Source organism: Hippocampus comes, unplaced genomic scaffold (assembly GCF_001891065.2).
Source record: "Hippocampus comes isolate QL1 unplaced genomic scaffold, H_comes_QL1_v1.1 scaffold132, whole genome shotgun sequence".
NCBI lineage: Eukaryota > Metazoa > Chordata > Actinopteri > Syngnathiformes > Syngnathidae > Hippocampus > Hippocampus comes.
In genome coordinates, this window is record NW_017805467.1 from 4,500,994 (window position 1) to 4,522,501 (window position 21,508).

The 21,508-nt window shown below is 41.6% G+C and overlaps 3 protein-coding genes and 1 long non-coding RNA gene across 5 annotated transcripts in view; 2 read left to right on the forward strand and 2 right to left on the reverse strand.

Moving 5' to 3' along the window:
- The first annotated feature begins 86 nt into the window (after positions 1–86).
- Positions 87–10,837, forward strand: ttc4 (tetratricopeptide repeat domain 4). Its single transcript, XM_019875217.1, has 10 exons — positions 87–428; positions 958–1,075; positions 1,185–1,346; positions 1,446–1,523; positions 2,197–2,321; positions 2,443–2,529; positions 2,645–2,886; positions 2,974–3,058; positions 3,527–3,609; positions 10,631–10,837. Exons 1-10 carry the CDS (start codon positions 321–323, stop codon positions 10,728–10,730), a joined length of 1,188 nt encoding a protein of 395 aa, XP_019730776.1. The 5' UTR covers positions 87–320; the 3' UTR covers positions 10,731–10,837.
- A 4,726-nt stretch (positions 10,838–15,563) lies between these two features.
- On the reverse strand, positions 15,564–17,486 carry LOC109518999 (cornifelin homolog B-like). Of its 2 annotated transcripts, none has more exons than XM_019875219.1 (4): positions 17,362–17,486; positions 16,472–16,576; positions 16,193–16,380; positions 15,564–16,108 (listed from the first exon to the last, which is right to left on the reverse strand). In XM_019875219.1, exons 2-4 carry the CDS (start codon positions 16,539–16,541, stop codon positions 15,914–15,916), a joined length of 453 nt encoding a protein of 150 aa, XP_019730778.1. In that variant the 5' UTR covers positions 16,542–16,576; positions 17,362–17,486; the 3' UTR covers positions 15,564–15,913. The 2 variants fall into 2 exon arrangements, with proteins under 2 accessions (XP_019730778.1, XP_019730780.1); XM_019875221.1 differs by having other exon boundaries at positions 16,472–16,580; positions 17,362–17,479.
- A 1,103-nt stretch (positions 17,487–18,589) lies between these two features.
- The window catches only part of LOC109519002 (uncharacterized), a 17,752-nt gene continuing 14,833 nt past the window's right edge, over positions 18,590–21,508 (forward strand). The window contains exon 1 of the long non-coding RNA XR_002168858.1: positions 18,590–18,744. This is a non-coding gene — a long non-coding RNA (uncharacterized LOC109519002). The remainder of the gene's footprint in view (positions 18,745–21,508) is intronic.
- The window catches only part of LOC109519001 (cornifelin homolog), a 14,460-nt gene continuing 14,181 nt past the window's right edge, over positions 21,230–21,508 (reverse strand). The window contains exon 4 of the mRNA XM_019875223.1: positions 21,230–21,459. Coding sequence (XP_019730782.1) covers positions 21,325–21,459 — 135 coding nt within the window. The 3' untranslated portion in view covers positions 21,230–21,324. The remainder of the gene's footprint in view (positions 21,460–21,508) is intronic.

Here is a 21,508-nt window from a genome sequence, read left to right on the forward strand (position 1 = left end):
GCGCTTGTGTGTGTGCGTGCGTACATACGTGCGTAAGGTCTCACCGCAATTGGCCTTTTGCTTCCTTATTAGAAGGCTTACCACCGTGTTTATTTCAATCACGCGTGAATGAGAAGTTGATCGTGTGTCTGCCCAGTGTTTGTTCGGATATCTACTTTGCGGCGGAACTTATGGCTCAAGGCTGTTTCCACACGGACCATATAGCCAGTCGTGCCATCGTTTCACGTGCAGTCTAACAGTCGATTATCGTTTCTCTTAATTTGAGGGTGAAGAAGTTTTGACCTGGCGAAAACGGCGCACCCAAATAACCTTGACGATTCATGGCCTCTCCCGCTACACAAAACGACAGCGACGATGACGACGTTTTCGCGGAAGCGTTCAAGCGCCACAAATACAAAAATGCCTTCAACGAAGAAAATTGGGAAGAGGTAAAAACTTCGTGTGGCTCTAAAAAAAATCATTAATTGTGCAGCTTTGCTGACAAGGGAGACCATGGTCATATTTTATGGTTGCTAGCTTGGAGAGCTTGCTGTTTGTATGGGTCAAAATATGCGAGCATGTAGAGCAATTGCTTGCTTGTAAACATGGCAGCGATTTTTGTGTTATGCTGATCTGGTTTTACTGCTACAACGTCGTTTCGGGTGATTGTAGACATGAACAATCAACATTGCTGTTTGCACCAAGTATTTATGGCAACGAACTATAGTTAATAATTACTGTCTGTATGTGTGTGTGTATCTAACAGGAGAGAGAGAGAGAGAAAGACCGAAATTGACAAGAATTATTTGTCATTCTGTGATGACTCTCACGTTGTATTCTCTGAGTGACATGCACAGTAATTTCTAAAGATCTATGAACAACCAGCTGCATGTTTAGACGTTTGTAAAGAAAAAAATATCAGTTTACATAATCATTAAACTGAAGTTCCGTACGTCCCTTTGCTCTGGTCTTTTTTAGGAGTTTGATAAAATACCCATGTTCATGAAAACGGTACCTGATGAGATAGACCCCAATGAATATCCAGAGCTAGCTCATATCCAGGCTATCATCCACGATGAAGACAGGACCCCAGCAGGTCGGTGTACCACAAATGATATCCCTTTATTAATATGGGTGGTAATACGGTAGCGTCTTATGTGTACAACAGTAATTAAGCAATACTGATTATTTGTCTCATTCTCCAGAAAAAGCACAAAGTTTAAAGGATGAGGGCAATGCATTTTTCAAGGAGAAGAACTACCAAAAGGCCATTGTGGCATACACAGCAGCTTTGAAAAATAAGTGTGGTGACCAAGACCTGGATACTGTTCTTCTCACCAATCGAGCAGCAGCGCACTTTCATCTTGGTACAACATTCTCCTTTAAACACCTCAAAGAAATCCATTTTTTTCTAAATGAGTACATGATTAGGAAGACCATTTTGGATGTCATCTGTTGACATGCAGGCAACTTGCGATCTTCACTGAATGATGCTACAACTGCAAAGAAGATCACACCAGGCCATCTTAAAGCCTTGATTAGAGGTATGTTGTTCACTAATTAGGAAGGTGACATAATTGTATCACATGCCTCGTAGGGCTGCTTCCGTGCACAAATAACAATTAAGTTTGCCGAAGTTGATTTACAGCGAATGTCACCAACTCTGGTCCTCGGGCCCCTACCCTGCATGTTTTCGGTGTTTCTTCTCTCCAACACACCCGATTAAAATGATTAGGGTCGTTATAAAGATTCTGCAGCGCTTGCTGATGAGCTGACCATTTGAATCGGGTATATTGGTGGAGGGAAACACATCTAAAACATGCAGGATAGAGGCCCTCGAGGTTTGGAGTTGGTGACCCCCTTATGTACAATATATTAACACTATTCTCACTTAAAAGTAAACTTTCATTCAATGTTCATATGAATTATGGTTGTAACAGTATTAATTATCATTTTGAGGCGAAAAATGTGGTCCGCTGACTTTTTTCCCCAGCCCTAATGCCTTTTGTGTATCAAACAGTGACATTATTATTGAAGTAGATTACATTCAATGTCATTCTAAACATGGTTATCAGTTTCATTTAATCGAACCAAATTGAAACTTTTTACAAGCTACATTGCGGTTATCCAGATTGTGATTTGTATGTATAATTGGATATGATTTTGTGTGTGTGTGTGTGTGTGTGTGTGTGTGTGTGTGTGTGTGTGTGTGTTCAGGTGCTCAGTGTTGCATGGAATTGCGTAACTTTGCTACAGCCATTCAGTGGTGTGAAGAAGGCCTTAAAGCTCATCCTACAGACAAGAAGTTACGGGACCTAAGAACAGCAGCAGACAAACACAAGGTGGCGTCACTCCTCCAGGAACATTAGTGTCCAGCCATCCATCAGTTTTACATCGCACTTATTCTCACTTGTGTCAATTTACATCATGCATTGATTTGATTCGATTTGTTCTTTATCACAGAGGTCAGCAGAAAGAGATGCTCGAAAGGCCAAGGTCAAAGAAAAGAAGTTAAATAATGAGAAAGAAGCTATTATGGCTGCGATAAAGGTCACAAAAAGACATTTTGAAATCTTAAGTGACCAAAAAAAAAAATCTGTCCTGAACAGGGATGAGCATGAAGGTTACTCTCAATCTTGTGTGTCGCATCATGTTTTTCTTGTAGGAGCGAGGAATCAAGCTTCTCCAGTCTGTGAAGCCTTGTCAGTCAGATTCAGATGCTGAGGATGATGACAAAGAGTCTTTGACTGCAATAGCCGAGTTGAGCCTGGATGGTCTCAGCTCACACAAGGCCACGGGAGCTCAGGTCTTCCTGGATGAGCAGCACAACCTGCATTGGCCTGTGCTCTTCCTCTATCCGGAGCATCAGCAGAGTGACTTCATCTCTGCTTTCTGTGAGAACAATAGGTAGATCTTGTGGCGCGATGTTGAGAGTAGTCAGTATTTAAAAAAAAAAAATGACAGTGCTCTAATACATTTATTTTTTTGCATTAGTTTTTTAGATCACTTTGCTGTCATGTTTGGGGAAGAACTCCCTCCTTGGGATGTGGACCGAAAATATCACCTGCAAAATTTGCAGGTTTGTTCTCTAATTCTTAATTCATTCAGAGCCAGACATTTTCAGACATTTCTTTACCCTACCACGTGAAAGAAAATTTAAAATACATAAAGACATACCTCGGATAGAATGCCAGTATTCTTAAAAACATTGAAAAATGTCCTTGGCTTTAAATGAGCATTACAAAAAGATTTTATTGTCAAATAACTTGTAGCATACACGTAATGTCCAAAATAAATAACTACATAATACATTTTGTTTTACTGAATGCCGTTTCCATCTCGTAAAGTTACAGAATGACTGATTGTATTGCTGTTCCAAACACATGTGTCATTGTCATGAATTGCACTCATTGTATACTCCACGTTTGCTATGACTTTGACGATTGCTGTTTTCTAATACTTGTAAATAATCTACTGAGCCTTTAAAGAGTGACGCTTCAACTGTGTTTTATTTGATCAGTAACCACTTTCTCACTCTGTCCTGTAGCTGTTCTTTGAGGATGAGGAGAGGGAGGCGCTCTACAAAGTTGACCCAGAAACTTCACTCTTAAAAGTGTTGCAACACAAAAGGTAATTCTGTCCAAATAGTTGAGAAGGGAAGGACAGCTTTCACAAGATACTGCCTGTCAGAAACGTTTCGTCACTGGTGTCAGAGAGTTATTTTGAGAACCCAACTACAGGTTTTCTCTTCAATGTGCGCCACATCAGAGATAAGCGCTCTACCCTGTTTTGCCGGTCTGTCCTCCGTCCGCGACCTGGGTCCCTCCGTCCTTATTCATATTAGAACCGTCCTCCGTACCCGGCTTTCCTTGTCCTTTTCAAGCGCTTCCGTCTCCAGTCCGCCCTCCCTTCCATGACGCTGTGGGAGAGAGGCTAACGGCCGAGACAGACTAGTCCGCCAGAGCCCAGCCTTAAGGGGGAAATCATGAAATGCATGGAGGAACTGAAAAGAAAAGGGAAAATAATAATTATATTCAATTCAGATTTCCAGAGAGTTTGTGGCTCCCATGGAATCTTGTATAAAACCGTTCAAATGGCTCTTTAGTTGCTAACGCTGTGTAATACATCCCTCCTCACTTGCCGTACAGCGACGCACCTTGCCAGTCTAAACGCGTCACGTAGGAATCTGACGTCGCCTAATGTGCAAAAACTGCGAACAAATGAAAACCAATACAGACTTGAATCGTTAAACAGAATAATAATGGAATCGGAAAAATCTTATCAATTCCCATCCCTACCTAATTGCACTTCTCTTAAGGTCTTAGCTGTAATTCAATGGCTGTGTGGCCATAAATCTATGCCAATTAAAACGTCTTTTACATGCGTGCTTGACTAAGACCTGTAGCAGGAAATAAATTCATATTTCTGATGCTGTAATTATAATGTTCATCAGGCTTTCCTCATTCGGTAGGCGAGGTCAATTAACGACGTCTTCACCGCTAGCATGAACTATTTGTCAGCCGCTGCATTTGAGTGCATCACTAAGACCTGTAGCAGGAAATAAATTCATGTTACTGATGCTGGAAATACACCGTGTGTCATGTTTCCCTCACGCGGTAGGAGAGGTCAGTTAATGTTGTCTTTTCAATTACCCCGGTAGCTAACTATTTGTCAACCACTGCATTTCCTCCTTGCACAATTTTTCACCATGAAGGTGGTGGTTCTCAACTGATCACTTGATGATCAAATAGTGACTCCATACTATATCTGCATTAGGTAGGCTATGTCGAGAGATACTAATACTGAAACTATACCACAACAAAAATGTCAGTGAAAGCAGTGGAATGCGCATGTCCAGCTTTTATACTTTTCCACAGAGATGGGCACTTTACCCTATTTTTCTGGTCCGTTCTTCCTTCTTGGCCTGGGCACCCTTACGTGATCGTCTCTCCCTCCTTATTCATAAAATAATCGTCCTCTGTCCTCGTCCTTTTAAAGCGCTTCCGTTCTTACATTACACCAGTCCGCCCCTCCCACCCCAAAAAAAGAAAAAGAAGCATCTGTGCATGGCGCCGTGGGAGAGAGGCTAACGGCAGAGGTTTTAGAATCCAGCAAAATTATGTAAAGCTCATTAGCTGGATAATTTTCGTTTCACATCCGCTTGCTTTACAGACATCCACTTCTGGGTTTGACGAACCGCTTGCCATCGTACGGATGTGCCCTTGTCCCGCACATAGCTATAGTATGTCTGACAAGCTTACACAGTGAACGGAGCCAAACTCTCATTTAAAGGGCCAGTTCACGGCAACAGCGTTACAAGATTTCATTCTGATTCGAATGCAAATATTTGAATTCTCTATAAGCTTTTCCACACCCACTCGAATCCCAATTGGAGTCACCACTATTTTAAGACTGGCAGTAAAAAAAAAAAAAAAAGTTTTAACACACAATTTAATGTGAAACAGTGTGGACCACACCACTTCACACACATTTCCCTGCTCCCCAGCGTCAGTCTCCTCCACCTCCAAATCCGCAGACTCTTCCAGCAGCAGAGACTGAGAGTCAAGCAAAAATGCTGGCGTTCATTTCACTCTCCGCATCCGTTACTGGGGTGCTGGTTCTGAAGCTGCTCGCGCTACTGGGTGTCTCATTATCACCACTAGTAGTACTCATACCAGAAGATGGACTCCCGCTGTATCTCTTGTTGAAAAATGTATCCATGAACACGAGCTTTCCTCTGTCTCTCTTTCTATGTCCTCCTCCTCCTCCTCTTTCTTCTTCTACTTCTTTTTCTTCTCCTCTCCGTGCAGACTGAATATGTGCAAAGCGTTCCCGCCGGCTCATTCCCAATGCAGTACATGCGGTTGGGTTGCCACTAGCACGTTTGAAGCATTCAAAGGCAATTTTTGCCCTCAGACTATTTCACCCGAGTCAGTTGAAATTAACTTTTGGCCGCCTTGTGTTGACGCCGAAAATGTACATATTACATCCCACGCATGTGCATTAGTAAAACAAAACAAAATACACATACAACAAGCTTACTTAACCGGCTGGGAGTTTCTTGTGAGTGGATTGAAATGTTGAGCTGTTTTTTTACCAAGATAAGATTTAGCTACGAACACCACCACTGTCGGTCACCAGACTGACTGGCGATGTGTGACTTTGTTTTGACGTTTAAAGCAAAGTGAAGCCACTCCATCCCGCATACAAACACGATGAACACGCACAAGACAAGCGGCACGTCGTGATATTACACATTCGGTCTGAAGTAGTTTATTGGCGCATTACACGTTAGACAGGCTGGGTGTTTTTCTGTCAGTTGTCAGTGAGACGGACCTCCGTTGGTCCTTGAGCCGGTTAGGGACGACTATGGGGATGGAAGAAACCCCACTTACGTCCTTGCTTAGTCCGTTCTTCAAAAAACAAAAAAAACATCTCGTCCTCGTCCCCAAAATGGGTTGGACGAATGGACAGACCACTCCACCCTGGGACGGAATGCCATCTCTGCTTTTCCACATATAAATACTATCCTAATTTTAAAGGAGTAACTAATGAACAGCTTGAAGCAGTCACACATAGCCTCAGCTACACAGAAGTACTGCTAGTGAAAACGTGGTATCATTTCAAAAATTTTTTTTTTTTAATTTATTGCTGTACTTTTCTAGTACAGGTGTACTTGTCTTCCTTAGCGGTCAACCAGGGACTGCAATTCCTTTCATGTTCAAGTGCCTTTCAGAGTGACTGAGGAAGAAACTGAGGATGGTTGAACTTGAACACTGCATGAACAAAAATGAATATACTGTACTGAAATGAAGTGTCAATATTGCACTTGTCTTGGCACTGATTCCCTCTTTTTAGGAAAGAGTAAGGCGTAGAAAAAAAAGTAGTGTGTTTCCGGTAACCAGACCAACCGAGAATTTCTACCTCAAAAAAAAACGTTATGGTCGGCATTTTTTTCAAACAACCTTCAAATTTAACACACGTCATCATTAGTTCAACCAACAGTTAACATTAGCATTACTACACCTTGTGACGAATGTTTTATTCATAAAGTTACCATGCTACAAACAGTAAATTATAGAATAACCAAGAGTGTTTCATATTATTTTTCATAGCGATTAGCCTATAAATCTAATGACTAATTTGCCTCGTAATCGTGCCTGTCGTCGTATCTCGCTCTCGTGTTCTCTGCATACATCCCAGGTGACTTTAGTGATACGCCCTTTGGACGATTCATACGTAAAATCAGACTGGCATTCCCATTTCTTAAATGTCGGAATTAGTAGACCTTTGTGAGTTTTTTTCGCCGCCGTCTCAAACTTTCATCCGCGCGATTCCTCAGTTTGCGGGCTAAAATAGCAACCCGCGTGCGCACATAACGTTATCTGTTGCGTCCCCCCCAACACTGAAAACAAAAAAAACGAAAGTAAATTCGAAGAAACACACTCACACACCACCACCACACCACAAACACACATAGAGGTACAGTGAAATCGCGTTGATCACACAGTCAAGTCGTGTGCGGTGACTTTAATGGTTAAACTATTTTTCAGTACCGTTAAAATGACGCCACGGAAACGACACGCTACTGGTAACTATTGTTACCGTGAAATCCTCAGACTTGCCATAGTTTTTGTTTTGTTTTGTTTTGTTTGTTTGTTTTGAGTGAGAAATTTCCTCACGTCCCAAAAACGCACATTATTTGGAACTGTGCGTCCCGTGGGAAAATTATGCGTCAAGGACGCGGGACGCAGAGGTAACGAGATGGCTGTAACACCCAGCCACCGGGTACCCAACTCTCTCGCCGCCTTAGGCGGCGAGCGGGGGGTTCAATGTCTCCTTGTTTTGTTTTATGGTTATTTTGTTTACATTTTTGATGGGGGGGGGAGGGGGGACTTTGTCCGACCTACCGACCCTATGCTGAAATTTCATGTTACCGGAAACACACTACTTTTTTTTCTACGCCTAGCATGAACAGTTTGTCTTCTTTGGAAATGAAAGGTGCAGACAAGTGCAACCGGCACAGTTTTAACAGCGTCAATAATGCTATAACAACACCTTTGGTAATTATAAAAGGAAGTTGGCGCTACTCGAGGTTTCTTTGAATCTGCAGTGATTTTCAAATGAGTTTGACATAGCGCCAAAGGCATATCAGTAGCCAAGGATGTCCGGAGCCAGAGGCTGAGCTGCACTGCTTTTGTTTCCAGACTTCCTTCACCATCCTCATCATGTTTTGTGGGGGAAGTAGTTCAGAATGCCAAGATGAGTCGACTAGTCATGACAACATCGACGATCAAAATGGTGTCCAATTACAATTTTAATTGTTGACAAATTAGTTTTTGTTTTTTGTTATTAATTTGATTTATTCTGGGCTTTGTTTTTCTCAAAACTGGCTCTTCTGCCGCTACTCCGACACACATGTGCAATCGTGGTAATCCAGGTCATGTGGGATGTAAATAGGAAGGACAGTGTCATGGCCAATGTTAGCAACAGACTCCGAAAGTTAGGGCACATTTCATCAAAAATCCTGAATAGGATGCAAACCTGTCTTTTGTGGGACTATCTAAAATAGAGGGCATGTTGTGGCCGATGCCTGATCCCATTTCTGACATTGTGGTAATGCTACCTTCCAGACACGACTGTCTGGAAGGTAGCATTACCACACACAGGTTAACTTTTAAATGGAAACACTCGAGGTAACAGAACACGACAATTTGCCAAATGCCACGGCAACACATAACAATAAAACACACAGCCCAGTTCGTTGCAAGATATGCACTCAGTTACCGTGGTTTAAAAAAAAAAGAATCATCCTTGTGTTCTGTTTTTATTTACAAACCCAATTCCAATGAAGTTGGAACGTTGTGTTAAACATGAATAAAGATGGAATACAATGATTTGCAGGACAAACTAATGGAGCCTCGATACCTAAATACTCTTCATAAATTGACTTCAGGTAAAATAAAATGGAATGCCAAATATAGGCCAAACAGTCTGTTATTGGTCAACTAAATTTATTCAAATGCGACAAATAAATAGTTTCCGGTTGTCAGACTACATTTCCAGTGATTCTTAGACACGACAGCAGAAAGTAGTTCTATTTCCGGTATGACAAAAACGTGCACCTGCTACCGATTAAATGCAAACACCAAAGTCAATCGGAAGGAATGTTAATTATAGATGATGAAATGAAAAGCTGACATCCTCTCTTTGCACTTGAACCCATTGGGTTCAAGTCAAGGACAACTTTACTGTCAAATACAGATGAAATTTCTTCCCTCTTAACCAGACAACAAGACATACTAAAAGATTTTGACAGATGTTTAAGTGCTGTGTACGACATAAAATCGGTTCAAGTTCAGTAAACACAACCAGATTAATACATAAGGGTCACCGGATTATAAAGCGGACTGTCAATTTGAGAAATTGAACGGATTTTTAGTGCGCATTCTAGTCTGGAAAAATATAGTACATTAAAAAGAAAAATGCTTGGTGCCCCAGAAGAGTGACATATGTTTACAAGTATTTATTTTTGTATTTTATTGATTGTTTCAAAGTATTACTGCAACTCAGCACAGCGTACAGGTTTTGGTTCCATTTACAGCTCATAATTATCAATTGTCTTAAGTATAAGCCGCACCATAAATGTCAGGAATGCTAGTGCAAGATGAAAAGTATTGTAAAAGTTGAATATACAGACGCTCCCCAGCTAACGAACGAGATACGTTCCGAAGGATCGTTCGTTAGCTGAATTCGTTCGTAAGTTGCTTCAGTGCTATATTTTGTATGGAATGTATGTTTAAGGCTTATAGAAGTATGTTTAATGTTTATATAAGTATAATAAAATGAAGTTTAACTTACTTTTGGAAGATGTACTCGAAGGCTTAAGGAGATGATGGAGGGGGAGGAGAAGGAAGAGGGGGATTTTATATCATGGGGCCGAGAGGGTCTTCGTTGCCGCTGGAATGGGCTTCAAGAGTTACTTCCTCCTCCGTAACATCAATGAAGGAAGAAGTTGAGGGTCCAGGAGAAGAAGATGAGGGTTGACGAGTATCTTCCTTGGAGGGTGTAGTAGAAACTGGCCAAAAGAAGCGATCTAACGACGATTGCACAGTTTTCTTCTTTTTCTCATCATCAATGATGTAGTAGCACTGTATGGCATCATTCATTTGATTTGTAACCTTTGTGCAACGTTCAATATTTGGGTCTTGCTGCTCGAAGAGTGCGATGGCTTTATATATGAGAAAACCCCTCGGCCAAGAGTTCCGTCTCGAACTTCTTCATGGGGACAGGCGTTTCCTCCTCCTCCTCCTCCTCTCACAGCGCCTCACGTCGGTATTAGCGGCGAAAAGAAGTACTACAGTACTCGGAAAAAGCCGCGCAATACAAAATCTAACTTACAGCATCTCTGTCCGAGAACATTTTTCGACATACCTGTACCCGCAAAAATGTTCGTATATACCGTTGTTTGTAACACGAATGTTCGTAAATCGGGGAGCGCCTATACTCTCATCTTAATTGTCTTTATTAATTCGTGCATGTTTTAAAGAATTCAAGCTCGAAGGGGATATCATCCTGCCATAATTCATCTGACAGCCTGTTTCAATTTGACTTCCTTAAAGCTCTTGACAATGCACTCTCTGTCTTGCAGGTTTTTTGTCAAGGTTGGTACGCCCAGCTTCATCATTTTGGTGAATGGCTCATCATTCTGGAAGCAGTTTTTAACAGGAAAGAAAATACGTGCATTGTGAGAATGCTGCCCTTCAGTATGTACTTTGTATACAGTAATCCCTCGCTCTAATGCGGTTCACCTTCCGCGCTTCGCTGTTTCACGGATTTTTTTCGTGCAGTTTTTTTAAATGCTTTTTTTTTTTAAACAGTGAATTGTGTTCTGCATCGCGAATGGCTAAGGGACTGACCAACGTGAACAGTCTCCGCACCTCATCTCTGTACAGCTTGCCACATTTACCTTTGCAAAGTTTTGGTATTTGGCTTCATTGTATCAGCGGCGGATGCTGGTCTGTCAAGGAGGGGAAGCTCAATTTCGGCCTAAATCATAAAATGCGTCCGTTTATTTATACGTGAATTCTACTCTCCGTTCCTTTTCAAAAAAAATGAGAAGGTTGCCTTCACCATAAGATCGGTGATTGGCTCATTTCGCTGTCAATCAAAAGAGAAGCCTCAGACAGATCATCCAATCATCATGCAGAAAAGCTGAGCTTCCTGGCCAGCCTATAAACGCCCACTGTCCATAGACTCCCAGAGACGCTGAGCGTCCGGTGGGCGGGACAAAACCAGCATTTATCCAATGACTCGTCTCGTTTCAATGCATTGGGACAACCTACACTGAACTATGTAGACGCCCAGCGTCCGCGCAGTCGACGCTCAGCGTCCACACAGTTTAAAGCACAGTGAAGCTGCGGGAATGAATGAGAAGAGACTCGCGTCGTAACCAGTAATAAGAAGCTGATTCGGAACAAAAGTTGAGCGCGTTGTAGCGCATATTTAGTCAATGACGTCCACACAATTGAACGTACACACATATATTTCATCATTGCCCCACGGGGATAAATAAAGTTTTCTGAAACTGAAACTGAAACTTACTTTTTGACATTTTAGGGGAAGCTGAGCTTCCCTTGCAGTCTTAGAGCAATCGCATTGTATACATAGTTCAGTATTGTATAATAACTGTAAAAAATAAAGCTGACTATCAAGTACCAAGTACAACTTTAATAATTGATGTTGCCTGTATAAATAATGAACGTTCAATGGCAGTGATAATTTTACAGTTTACCGCCAGCGAGTCCTAGGGACTCGCTGATCAGAAAAGTATGAGTCCCATTATGCATTTAGAGAGTCCCAAATTTCGAATTCTGAAATGGTCTACTTATTCAATTGCATATGATATCACAAACAACAATCAATATACATTGACAATAGGTTTATTTCTTATAAAAAAATGCTGCAAAAATGTAAATAATTCAGGCATACAAGATTAACAATGAACATCAGCAGCTGTGTACTCCAGGTTTATTCAGCAAAATAAATGGATCAAAATATGTTGTACTCATATGGCATCTTGAATACTGTACAACATACCACAAAATCAGAGTATTTATTCCAGTCTCACACTGCAAAGATTAATTTACTGGTAATCATTAATACAGGTAAGTATTGATGTGGCTTGACATCCTCTTCCCAACACAATGCATGTGTAATCTACTATGAATTTGACGAAAGAATCTAACACACGACATCATTAGTTCTACCAACAGTTAACATTAGCATTACTACACCTTGTGACGAATGTTTTATTCATAAAGTTACCATGCTACAAACAGTAAATTATAGAATAACCAAGAATGTTTCATATTATTTTTCATAGCGATTAGCCTATAAATCTTAATGACTAATTTGCCTCGTAATCGTGCCTCTCGTCGTATCTCGCTCTCGTGTTCTGTGCATACGACACAGGTGAGTTTAGTGATATGCCCTTCGGACGATTCATACGAAAAATCAAATGGGCATTCCCATTTCTTAAATGTCGCAATTAGTCGGCCTTTGTGTGTTTTTTTTCGCCGCCATCTCAAACTGTCATCTGCGCGATTCCTCAGTTTGCGGACTAAAATAGCAACCCACATGCGCACATAACGTTATCTGTTCCGCCCCGCCAACACTGAAAACAAAACAAAACGAAAGTATATTAGAAGAAACACTCACACACACACCACACCACAAACACACATACAGGCACAGTGAAATTGCATTCATCACGCAGGAGATATTCGATCGCGTACAGTCAACTCATGTGCGGTGACTTTTATGGGAAACCATTTTTCGGTACCGTCAAAATGACGCCACGGAAACGACACGCCACCGGTAACGATCGTTACCGTGAAATCCTCAGGCCTGCCGTAGTTTTTTTTGTTTTGACTGAGAAATTTCCTTGCGTCCCAAAAACGCACATTATTTGGAACTGTGCGTCCCGCGGGAAAATTATGCGCCTAGGACGTGGGACGCAGAGGTAATGTAATGTTTCACATCCAGCACATTTGAAATTTTGTCCCTCTCACTTTATTATTTTTTTTAATTAAATCCTACTTCACGGATTTCACTTATCACTGGTTCTTTTTGGAACGTAACCCCCGCAATAAACGAGGGATCACTGTATAACCGTATTTTCTGGATTATAAACCGCGACACTTTTCCCCCACTTTTGCAACCCTGCGGCTTTTAATGCAACACGGTTTATTTATGAATTTTTACTGACAGGCTTCAAATCGCCAGTGGATTTATCCACGGTCTCATCACATCTGACCAATAATATTACCCAACACATTACAGTGGACCAATGAAACTGTCTGAGTCCGCCCTCCTACTGAATATTCATCAGCCATTTGCGTAAACTGTGTAGGAGCGAATACAGAGAATATAGTAGAGCGAAAATAAGCATCTTGAGTTGAGTCTAATGAGCATTGAGGACAAGTGCCACCCCCGTCTCTCTGTTGTTTGTTTGGCGACCGACACAACTCAATTCAACTGTATTTATAGAGCACTTTAAAACAGCCATCGCTGTATACAAAGTGCTGTACATGGAGCAACTATCATATAGACAAGAATAAAGCAATAAATTCAGTAACAGAGACGAGACGGTAGAAAGCACCAACCAGTAAAACTCAAGACACTAACTATCGCTGGCAACAGGGATAGCAAGTCCAGCCATGGAGCGACATCCCCTCCTGGATTTAAGTCCCTGCGTCTCCCCAACACGCAACAAACTCGTTTCCAAAGGCGACACTGCTGCATGGTGAAGTTCGTCGGGTAGTTTGCCTTGTGTGTGACGAGCGACTGAGAAAGTCAGTGTGACGCTCACTGAGCAACTATCTTTGTTTGGCATTGTTGTGGGAAGAAAAAAGTGTGTACCGGTGGTTAAGGTAAAAATAAAGTTTAAAAAAAAAATCTGTGTGACGCCTTTCTTTCAAAATATCCCATGTTATAAAGTGGAGACCTGAAATTCCGGTTTAGTAGAAAATGTTCACACAAGCCCAAAGACAATTCGTCGAAAGAAAATTGACTCTCTTGTGGAAATCGGTTCAAAAGCAAGCATATTTACAGCCGGGATCAACAACCTTTTTGAAACTGAGAATCACTTCATGAAAACTGATTGAAAGGGTGAACACTTTGATGCACGCTCCTGAAATGTTTTCAAATTTCCCCGAATTGTATATTATTAATAATGATATTCCGCAATGTGTAGCTGTGATCATGTTAATAATTTCTCAATAATTATTAGGATTCAACCTGGTGGGAAACTGATAAGTTCGAAACACATTTCTGAAAGTGCATTTCCAAATGTATTTTTGGGTTCACATCTACAACGATCCTAGAAAATTACAATGTCCCTTCACTGGCGACTTAATTTTTGAACAGTCTCACAGGCTGCTCATGTGGTCCTTGGGTGCTCCCCGGTGTCCGCTAGCACCATGTAGCTGACTGAGGATCTACATTATGATAGCCAGGAGGGAGCTGCAAATAGCTCTTGAACGTGTTTTCGCTTGAGCAAAGTATTTACAACTAAAACCACAAGCAGGATGACAGGGTCAACCACTTATGTCGGTCAACTTGTATGCAGCTGGATCAAGAAGTATTTATAGCATGGCAGGCTTTAGAAAGGGATTTGAAATCAACCAGGGTGTGACTGGAGTCGACTCTTTTTTAATTTTCCAGATATAGAACATTCACTCTTTCGAAATAGTGGCATTTTTTTCGGGATAGCCCATTTTCCAGTGATTCGACAGTATTGTAAATGAAATCAGCTACATTTTTAAAGAATTGCTTTAAGTCGATTCCGGCCAAGTAGTCGCCAACCGACACTGCACTCCATTGGGCTGCAATCAGGCCACTGTCTTGGCTGTTGAAAAATATTATCGCGATAGTTATAATTCATTGTTTTAATAAGTTCAGATTTAAATAAAAATAATATGAATCACATGTGAACGGAACATTAGGGACCGCCTCATACGGTTCTGTACAGACAGCACTTCGCGGGCTGAGTCCAAGCCAAAGGTCTCATCGAAATCAGTCAAATGCGAAGTAAGGCAACATCAAGCTAGCAAGAAAGAAACCTTTAGCGTAGGCTTGGTCATTGTTACACTGACACTATACTAAATTAAGAAACATGTTGTTCCAGGTTATTCCTTGATGTGGTGAGTTTTTTTTTTCCTCAGGCTCAAGCCATGCTCCCTTTCGAGGAGAATAGTTAGTCTGTCTTTCTTTGTTTTCCTCCCCTGCCCTCTTGTTTGGCTTTAACATTTAAGTTCTCCGGGCGCGAAACAGCAAACCGCCAGTCTTCACCTTCTGTCTCCCTTTGTTGGTCATTGTTTTTGTTTCTGTTTCTTTGGATGGGGTGTGACTGGGAAGGTAAATTCCTTGTGTTTTACAGACTTGGCCAATAAATCTGATTCTGAGTTTGATCAGTTGCTATGCAGTTGCTGTGGTCCTTGAATGATTTGGTCGTCAATTTTGTCACCTTCATTCCGTCACATACGTATCTAAGATTGGGTTATTTAGTGACGCGTGGTTAATATTTTTTACAATACAATGCATCTTTATTTATGTCGTGCTTTCACACCACCTGCAGCCGTTACAAAGTACTTTTTACAGAACCTTTCACATTAAAAAAAACAATAATGGAACAGAATACATCATTTAAAACATCGACAATATAACCCTAACAACTATTCCTGCATGCGCCTTGTTGGAAGTGTTGTCAAATATGAAAATGAATCTCTGACAGGGATTGTTATAGTATCAATTGGTGTAATCAAGGTCATGATGATCATTAAACAAGTGAAAAGAAACACTGATCAAGTCCAGACTGACCGCAGATAAAAACAAAGTCGATACCTCTCATCATAGCTGCATATGATATGTCCTAGTAGTGAGGAACATAAGGAGGCGCTTGGTTTGGGTTCATGATTACGACAGGTGGAGGCTGCGAGACAACAGTTTGGTTGAACACGTTAATGACAGTTGGATTTTTGCTTCGGTATTTCAGCTCACGGTGCATCTGACACCAGCTGCACCACGCGCAGAAACAGCTCGTGGCAATGTCCTTACAGAGGGAGCCCTGGGAGAAAGGCACAGAATGAATCTGAAAGTTGGGAATGAATCTGTACTTTTCACAAATGGCTTCCAGCTTCAGCCACCTTACCTTGATACCGTATTTGCTTCGCATGTTTGCTCTCAGAGACAAGGCTGCGGGCGGCACAAACAGAGGGATCTCACAAATGACACACACGGCAGGGCTGATGATGTCACACAACGGAAGACATCGGTTCTCTCCATATCTTCCTGCGACTGTGCATGCCAAGCAAGGACAGCACCAGAAACCGTAGCAGCCTGAGCAAAAACAAAACCGAAGATGTCATCATCGAGAAACCCGTGGTGAGACTTGGCGATCTGATGCTGTTTTCGCTACCATATGACTTACAAGTACTGGCGCTTTCACAGCAGTCAAAGAGGTCAGTATTCCAGTCGGTGAGAGCTGGTTGGGAGGCCATCTCTGTTTGAAGAACTTGAGCACCAACACTTAAGCCTTACAGCAAAAAACAAAACAAACAAAAAAAAACCCTATAATAATAATAATAAAAACAGTAATAATTCAGAGCTTGACAGACGAGAAGGACAACAATATGCCTCAAGAGTCATTGAGTGCATTCAACTGAGTGTGAATTTGGGCGATTAGGTGGCATGCAGTTCAGGGTGTCCCCCGGCTACTGTCCAAAGATAGCCGGGATAGGCTCCAACACGCGCGTGACCCTCATGAGGATAAGCCGATCCGAAGATGGATTTATGTTTCTGTTTCCACTGAAAAAGGCAGCTCTTCAAACAAAGTGTCCATTGAAAATGTAAAACAATTATTTCAACCTGACGTGTAATACACTTTATAGAATGCAGGTTACTTAAAAATAAGCAACATGAGCTGTATTACATTCAGGTTTTCAAATAAAATGCATTCATTCGTCATTCTGGTTTTAGGGTCATTTCCGAACAGGGCAATGACTCAACTCAACTGAGCGCTTTAAAAACAACCTCAGCTGCATCCAAAGTGCTGGACATAAAGTCACCACCAGATTGACAAAAACAGACAGTTGAAACAGTAGATTAATAACATTAAAACAGTGCCGAGTCTCATGCTGAGTCAAAGCCAAAGAATAAAAACACCGACCTATCGCTGGCATGAACTGTGCCAAATTTCTGATGACGGCTGCAACTCAATGTTAAAATTGGAGCTTGAAAAACATTAGCAAATTATCTCTCATGTATTTTTAGTTATTTTTACAGTTTTTTCTTAAACACATGTAATTGCGCCATCGTTACCTGACGAAGATTAATGTTGTCTTGGTGCAGGTGCAGTGAATGAAGTGATCCAAGTAGCGTCACCTTGAGTAAGGTAGGACTGCTTTGCTGAAAAATGCTGCCAAACTTGAATGCGTACAGAGAAATGAAAGTAAAAATAAAGGTGTCTGAACTTTTTCTCACCCAAGATCGACTTTTCAAATCGCCAACCTCCTGTATTCGACCAGTTCAGCGTCGTCATCGCAAAACCACACACCTTTTCCAGCCTGCAGTAACTAACCGCAACACTTTTTTTTTTGTCATCCGACTCACACGTGCAAACACACGCGCGTAACACGATGAGCAACAGCCAGATCCTAACATGAATGAAATAAACCCGATACAAGACCGGTACTGTCGATCTCTGAGTTTGAAAAATAGGAAATCACTGCCTCACTTCGTGTGAGACCTGAAAACTGAGGCAGTGGTGTAGCAACGTACTGCCCATAGCCACCCCGACTATAACTTTCTGGCCACCCCACAATTTGAGGAAAATATGGATACCTGTGACTTTCCTGATATTTCCACATGGATCCTTGGATGCCTTCATACTCTGCCACAATTCATTTATATTAACTCAATATTCAAAAAAATAACTTAGGAAATTGATATGAATGCAAAGTGTAAATTAATCTGTTTTTTGAGAAGAACATTTGATTCTGACTCTTATTGTCAGTGGCGTCACAGAAAGCCAACAAGATGGCTGATAAGGAATTGTTTATCATACCATCCTCGGGCTGGGCGATTATGGAAAAAAGAATCAAGATTTTGATGAGTCAACGAGACAGTCGCCTGCCATCAAGACAAAGATACAATGTATACAGTCCTCATATTTTGTCTTTTACATTAACATTGAAGCGGGTGGAACCATAATTACAATTTCATGAAGTAGTGTGATTGTGATTTCGCCATTCATTCAGAATGGAGGAAAAACTGTCATTGGCCGCCTCTCCGAGTCAATGGCTTGTCGTCTTCACTCTGCGGTGTCCAAAGCCGGTCGGCGCCTGCCCAAAGCTCCAAGGCAGAATCCGCCACCATCGGGCTGGGGAACGCTCAGCACTGGCAGGTGGGGACGCATTGTGTGAAAGGACCCACTTCTCTCCAAACACAAAATGAGCGTTGACTGGTGGCTGCTCAGAGAAAGTAGATGTGTGTTTATTCGTCAGGCAGATGATGGCATTTCATTCAGAGCAACAGTGAAATCCATATGGTCTTCAAATAGACTTTGACAACTCTGGGGTTTTGGTTTTATATCAACGGTTGTGAATCAGGTATTCTCTAATTGGTTTCTGGGCTCTGAAATCTGTCAACAAAAACTCCCCCAAAACTGCCGAGTACTGTACTAAAGAGAGTATGCTAAGAAAGGTTTTTGAGAAGGATCAAGGTGAATGTGTTGTAATATTTGGAAAAATTTGATACCATTTATGACAGTATCAAAATAATCTATAGCAGGTTGGTCTCTCTTTGACATGAATCTCTGATTAAAAAACAACGAATATGATAAAAAAATCACTCACTCTGCACATGGTGAGTTTTGCAAGGTTTAGGTATGTGGAACAATTTTCTATTTTTGGATCTTTCAGCTCATTGATGTATTATTTTAATTTTTATTTGTTTTTACCATTTTGTTGTTGAACTTCATGTGTATACAGTACAACTGGCATGCATATTGGAAGTCAAAAGATCAACTCCAAAACCACAAAAAAAAAGATTAAACCTCCTTTGTAATGTGGATGTAATTTTCTTTTGATTCATTAGAATTTCTGTGTAATATCTAATTCTATTTAATGTATTGCACTATTAATCTGCCTTATTCATATTTTTACCAGGGTAAACATTTTGGATCACAGTGTGTGTTATAGGTGAAGTTATACTTGCATAATATTTTGTGTTGTCTGCCTCAGAGAGTTCAACCATTTGGAGCTATATTGCCAGCTCTGGACTTTCACGTTTCCCCGGATGCTCAGGAGTCCTTACACATTTGAAAAAAAAAAAAACGAAACACAAAATACAGAAACACATTTTACTTTACAGCCTATACAAGGGGAAAAAACAACCGAAGCCAATGTAATAACATATCTGAAAAATAAAAACATTGACATAAAACAAATTTTAAATATGATCTAGTTTCATCGTATGAGTAGGACATTACAGTCCAGTCTTAATTGAATATGGGCTGCCCCCTAGTGGACATAAAACAACAGTTAAATCTGATCTTGCTTGCTTCGTGCATCCCTATAAAGCCAAGGGAGAAAAGACAAATACTAGTTCGAATTTTGTCTTTGTGAAGTAATTTCGATGACATATCCAAACCACACAATCTTGCGTGTTTAATTATTAAACCTTATTTGATCTTCACAGAAAGATACAGCCCTTCACTTGACAGATGAACCACCAGAGATGGGTAAAGAAGCTATAAATTGCTCTCCGATAAGAGTACTGTAGTTACCATTACTTTACAATATAGATGTCAAACTCAAGGCCAGGGAGCCAGATCTGCCCGGCCACATCATTTTATGTGTCCCACAAAGGCATAAACTGTGTTAACTTCATTTTCCTCGCGAAAGTGCCCAACATTTTTTTGTTCAAATGTTTTTTTTTTTAACTGAATTTTGTTGTGTCAATGAGTGGTTCTCAGAAAGTATGGTCCAGGAGTAAATGGTAAAGTTGTATAGTGCTTTTCTACCTTTTGGTTCTCACAGCAACTAACACTATTCATCCGTCACTGCTCCCACTTCGTCTACCATCCTTATAGACATAAAAAAAAAATGGATGCAGACCAACTTCCTCAAACTCGATAACAACAAATCTTCATCATCGGCCCGAAATCACTTCACACATCCTGGCCTGATTTCTCACTCTCGATTGACGGCTCTAGCATTCCAGCTTCTACCCATATCCGTAACCTTGACGCCATCTTTGACCAGTCACTCTCATTTGAAAGCCACATAGCCACATCAACCACATGGATAAAACTGTTTCTTTCACCTTAAAAATATCGCTCATCACACTCTGAGCAGTGGCACTCTCTAGTGGTGAAACAGCATAGGAGTAACAAGTGTCGTCATCTGTCATCCCGTGCAGGGTTAATTGAGCCTCTATCTGTGTAAACCCGGCTCAGCCGTGGACATCTCCCAAAACTCCGGCAGCTTGACAATAACGTTTTTTGCCATGTTCGATTGAGTCAGTGACTCTTCAGAACTGACGTTGGAGTAATTGTCAAGAAATACCACAACTCCAAATTATTACGTTAGTAAGAACAAGTGCGTGACAATGATTACTCACCTGTATTTACTTCAGTAACTGGTAACTTTTGATTATTTTTTTAATACACAGGTCCCTCGGGAGCCGGTGCTGGACGTGATATGGGGCGTTCTGGAGAACCCACTGTAGGCTCACTTGGTTGTGGTGCAGTGCTGGGTGTCGGTGTGTGAGGTGTGTGTCGAACAGTCTCTGGAAAAGGGACAAGATGGTGTCTGTTCCTCCTGAGGGTGCCTGAAGGGCTCTCCACGACATATGAACGTGGGGCTGAGTGGGAGGAAACCACTGTGCCTTGAGACTTTGCATCAGTGATCCACACTGGTTGTCCTGGAGTGAGTTGACTCAGATCTCTCACACGGTGTCTGTTGTTGAAACTTGCAGTGTCTTTCCCTCTTTTCTCCCTTTCTTTTGTTGCAACGACAGTGCCGTCCGGAAGCTCTGGGTCGAGAAGAGAAGGATGCTGGGGCATTGGGGTGCGCAGTCTTCTGCCCATGAGGAGTTGTGCAGGACTGTAGCCGTTTGCGATCGGTGTAGCTCTATACGCCAACAGAGCCAGATACGGATCCTGAGCCTTCTTCAGCAGTTTATGCACCCACAATGCTCATCTATGTAGCTGTTTGCTGCAACTTAGTCACATTAGCCATGAAAAAAAGCAGGTGACATCTTGCTTGCATTTGGTCGGGTTCAAGAACCGATGAGAGGGGCGCAGGCTGCATGTTGATGACGGTGGGGTTTTTCTTGCGGAACTTCACGGTGCATTTGACACCAGGTGCACCACATGCAGAAACACGAGGACAGGATGTCGTTGCACATTGAGCCCTGTAGACCAGGGGTCCCCAACCGCCGGTCCGCGGACCGGTACCGGTCC